Raw genomic sequence first — 4485 nt, forward strand, 5'->3', positions numbered from 1 at the left:
CAACCTTCCAAAATCAATTATGGAATCGATAATCGTAAAGATGAAAGACCAAAATGGTATTTCATATTCCAACTCCACTGTACTCAAGGATACTGTTCATTGTCTAATGCTGAACAAAACTCGGCACAGCTGTTCATAATTTTTATTGCACCTTATAGACCATAAATTAAAACATCATACTTCTGTATTTCTGTTTGATGATGTGTCATTTCCAGTTTCATTGATCATTCAAAATACGTATGCACGAGTGTAATCTTGTGTTTTAGGCAGTTCATGCAAGTTCCTTTTTTCGGTGTGTAATGAATGTTTTTGACCAGCATAATACACCGTGATTTTGTAATTAGAGGACACGCCAGTCAAAGTTTTCAGCCTCACACAGTGGAAAACAAATTTGGAGAGTAATTATCAAAGTTTACGAACTGCAGGTGAGATATCTTTTCCTTTTCGTATGTATCAATGTTTTGATGTCATATATATTTTATATTACATGCATACTATATAGAGGTATTATCTAGATACAGGATTTTACAGCGCCTTGATGTGAGGATACACTTAGATTCTATTTCCATTTAAAAGTTGATCACTTGATACAATAATGTCAAAGTGCCTTGACTATTTCCTATTCTCATAAATATAATTTTTTTATTTGAGGGTGTTTGTAGTGGACTTGTTATGTGCAAATTTACAATGATGATGAATATCTGATATCTTGTCTTAAGCGTATAAATTACTGTTTTTCGGAATATAAATGATGAGCTATGCCTACCAATAATATTTGTCGACAATGGAGTTGGTAAGCGTATGACTTACATATCTGTTTATTATCTTGTGTCTTTTTCACAACCTCTTTTCTTTTTTGTCACAATCTCTCTTCTCTAGGAACCAAGATGGCAAGTGTAGGCTCAGAGGAATCCCAAGGATTGGACTGCTCCATATGCCACGATCTCCCAGAAGATCCCAAACTACTTGCCTGTGGACACACATTTTGTAAGAAGTGCTTGGCTCTCGTCTTTCAGTCTCAAATGAAAGAAACTGAGCTATCTTGCCCAAATTGCTCCAAGATTAGTCCCATCACTGACGGCGATGTTTCTACGTTAAACACCAACACCGAACTTGAGACGAAATTGAAAGCCATGGAGAGCGCGGAGAAGCACTGTTCTGTATGTGAAGAGGGAGAGGAGTCACCGGCTGCGGCCTACTGCCAAACCTGCAACGATCATCTTTGTGAAGATTGTCTGGATGTTCACAGAAAGTGGAAGAAAAACGCGAAACACGAAGTGGTGAATATAGATGATATCAAGACCGGCGGGGTGAAGGTGAAGCAGTCTTGTCCCAAGCATCCTGCCAATGAACGGGAGTGCATCTGTACATCCTGCAAAGTAGCCATCTGCCTTAGGTGCCGTATGGAAGACCACTCTGGGCCCGACCACAACGTTGAAGAAGTGCCAGAGTTCTTAATGAGGATCAAATCCGACATCGGAACCCTTCTGGAGAAAACCCGACAGAAGATGGCGATCGTCGAGAACCATGTGAAGATAGTGGATGAAGAAAATGTGAAGGTTGATGAAATCCTTGATCAAAGGATAGTGAGCATTAACGAAATGTTCGAGGAGAGTCTAACAGCGCTGCTGGAGAAAAAGACAAAGCTAATAGAGATGTGCCAAGGACATAGAGAAGTTCTAATGGCTGAACTACAACACGCAAGAGAAAGCGATGTTCAATTGATTGACGGCTACAAGAGCGCTTCTGAATTAGTCAGCAACGGAGCCATGGTTCTGCTTGAGGGTCAAGCTCTGAGTGTCCACAACAATATCAGTGCCGACTTGCAGAAACTGTTGAAACATCGTGAACCGAGTAACGAGCAAGCGACGAACATCACTAAAAGGGCAGAGAACGTTGAGTTCAGACTTTATCGTGATAAGCTTGGCCTCGGTGAAGTAATCTTGAACAACTGGACGATGAAGAAGATAAACGAGTATGCTCTGTCTGGATCAGATGTGTACGATCTTGTGCCAGTACTTGATGGCAAGATGGCAGTTGGGTACCTGGGCGGAGGTGTCGAGCTCTTCACGGTAGACGGACCACAGGAAATGGTGCGTACTCCAAGCAAGATGATGTACAGGCCTTCCACACAGGATGGAAGAAGGTCCTCAAAGACTGTGCTCCACGACGAAAATGTTGGGCATGTAGCCGTCTTGTCTGATGGCCGGTACGTGGTGCAGAACGAGAAGCACATCATCTCACTCTACACACGCGAATGGAAGAAGGAAGACGTCAAGTTTGAGACGCTGCAGGGAGACGGTTTTGGAGGCATGGGTGTGGACGTGGAGGATCGCATCTACGTGGGTTACTGGTCAGCCAAGAAGATTCTGGTGTTCAGTCCAGAGGGCGGTGCACCTATCAGCGAGGTTCCTTGTCACGACTTTGATCCCACAGAGATTTGTCCCATGCGTCACAGCAAGATGCTAGTCGTCCGTGATCTTCTCACAGTACGGGTGATTGACCAAAAGGGCACGGTGAAACACGAGGTCGACAGACGTTTCATCTCTGGACGGATGGCTGTTCTACGAGATGACAACATTCTGATCGGTTGGGTGAAGGAAAAAGGCGTGCTGTGTGTTGATATGTACAGTCACCATCTCAAGTATGTGACCACGGTCCTCTCCGACTTTCCCTTCAAAGGAGAGTTTCGAATGATGAGAGAATTCTCCACCGGAGAGATTGCTATTTGCGACAACGAAAAATTCTACTTGTTTCTGAAGACAAAGTAACAATCTTGCTAGGTTCGTGAATTTTGTCCTACTTCTCCTGCCACGTTAGTGTCTAATTTGGAATAACGAAGATTGTGATAATGTTATCTATTGTCTTCATGCCTCTAATCAATTCGAAATTTTAATCAATAGATTTCCGTTCTTAGTTTGATTTTATGAAGCAAATGCACAATCGTTTGCTTTTGTAATTTGTAGTCGGGGAAGATGACGAAGTCTAGTATTATATTCGTGCACAGAAAACGAAATATAACTGTACAATATTGTAGCTCACTTAGTATAGATAGTAATTTGATATATCAAGTATATTGTGTAAAAACAGAAGGAATTTACGCAAGAGCTGTGAAATCGATACAACCATTCTGTGCGAATTGACAGATGTACATGTATATTATTAAAATACATGTATTGCGATTTTTCAATGGCCTTTCACGTTTATACTAGATATGGTACAGCTATGAACAGAACGTATTATTTGGCGATATAGATAATCGTTGCGTGTGGAATTTCTTGCATATCTTTTTGCAACGTACAGTCAAGAATTTATACGACTCTTTGCTTGAACTTATTTTTGTCCCATTTTTTATGGTTCGTAGTAGCATATAAGCCTATTTTGGCGATACTTCTTGCAATACAATACAATTAGTCTTGCACAATACATAGGACGTTAATGAAATGAATTAAGAACATTTACTTCTCGGCAATTTTTTACAAATGAAATACATTGTATAGTGTTAATTAGTCTAGAGTAATGAAGTTGATTTGAATGGGTGTTTCTTCCAAATTCATATAAGCACAAGTATCTTTGTTAGGCTTATCCAAAAGAATGAAGTGATGCATGCAAAGTTGGATAGCAGCAAAACTAAATAAATATTCTTGAGCCTTCTGTTATTTTGTAGTCTAAATCGTCAACAGATACATTGAAATTGGAATAATTTTACTTCATTGTGCATCAAAACAGTTTTCAATTATTTTTTTCTTTCTGCACAAATACAAGTTTTTTAAAGGGTGAAGGAATAATAGACATCATTTTGATGTTACAGGATTTTACATTCGACTTCAAATCTTCACACATTGAGGTGTGCAATCAAAATCCATGTCTCTCACATTATTTTCACCTTTTGGCAATGGGCTACATAAATCTAGCAATTTCATATATATTCTCAAATAGGTCACATGCTATTGAACTTCGATTGCAGTACATGCATATGCCCTATAATTTTCAAACAGTACTTTCAGCTTTCAAGAGCTCAGATGTTATAGGGTCAATATCTTCATCAGAAAATTGGTGATCATATGCGATAGGTCACCACAATGCTTCATTTCTTGCACACCTTCATAAGTAGGTTTCCACCTATGATGCTGTTCATGTGTATTTTGTGGAGTCTAGTAAGTTATTTTGATTGTGGTAATGAACTAAATGTAAACTGTACACCTTTTCACTCTATTCTGAAGATATACAGTCCACAGAAGGTGTAACCACCAATACAAAGAATCCCATTTAGATCTGAAAAGAACTGCCCACAATTAAATTTCAAATCAATGAATGGATGAACTCTAATCATATGTACTGCATTATAGTCTAACTGGTGAATTAAGCTGCAGGAAATTGAATTATTCAGTTATTGCAATGTCTTCTTTTTTAAGGGAAATATGTGAAAAGATTTTGTAATGACTTCACTGGAGCACATCAATAAAAAATTCAAGAAAGTAATGA

At 39.1% G+C, this 4485-nt stretch overlaps 1 protein-coding gene across 1 annotated transcript; it reads left to right on the forward strand.

The window, feature by feature from the left end:
* The first annotated feature begins 677 nt into the window (after positions 1-677).
* On the forward strand, positions 678-2771 carry LOC105447285 (tripartite motif-containing protein 3-like). The gene has a single exon (XM_011685134.2). It carries the CDS (start codon positions 888-890, stop codon positions 2769-2771), a length of 1884 nt encoding a protein of 627 aa, XP_011683436.1. The 5' UTR covers positions 678-887.
* The last annotated feature ends 1714 nt before the right edge of the window (positions 2772-4485 follow it).

The sequence above is a fragment of the Strongylocentrotus purpuratus genome, unplaced genomic scaffold (genome assembly GCF_000002235.5).
Source record: "Strongylocentrotus purpuratus isolate Spur 01 unplaced genomic scaffold, Spur_5.0 spur5_scaffold_5, whole genome shotgun sequence".
Taxonomy (NCBI): Eukaryota; Metazoa; Echinodermata; class Echinoidea; order Camarodonta; family Strongylocentrotidae; genus Strongylocentrotus; species Strongylocentrotus purpuratus.

Excerpts from the sequence above, each read along its gene's own strand:
- LOC105447285 (XM_011685134.2), top strand. The coding sequence starts at position 888 with ATGGCAAGTGTAGGCTCAGAGGAATCCCAAGGATTGGACTGCTCCATA.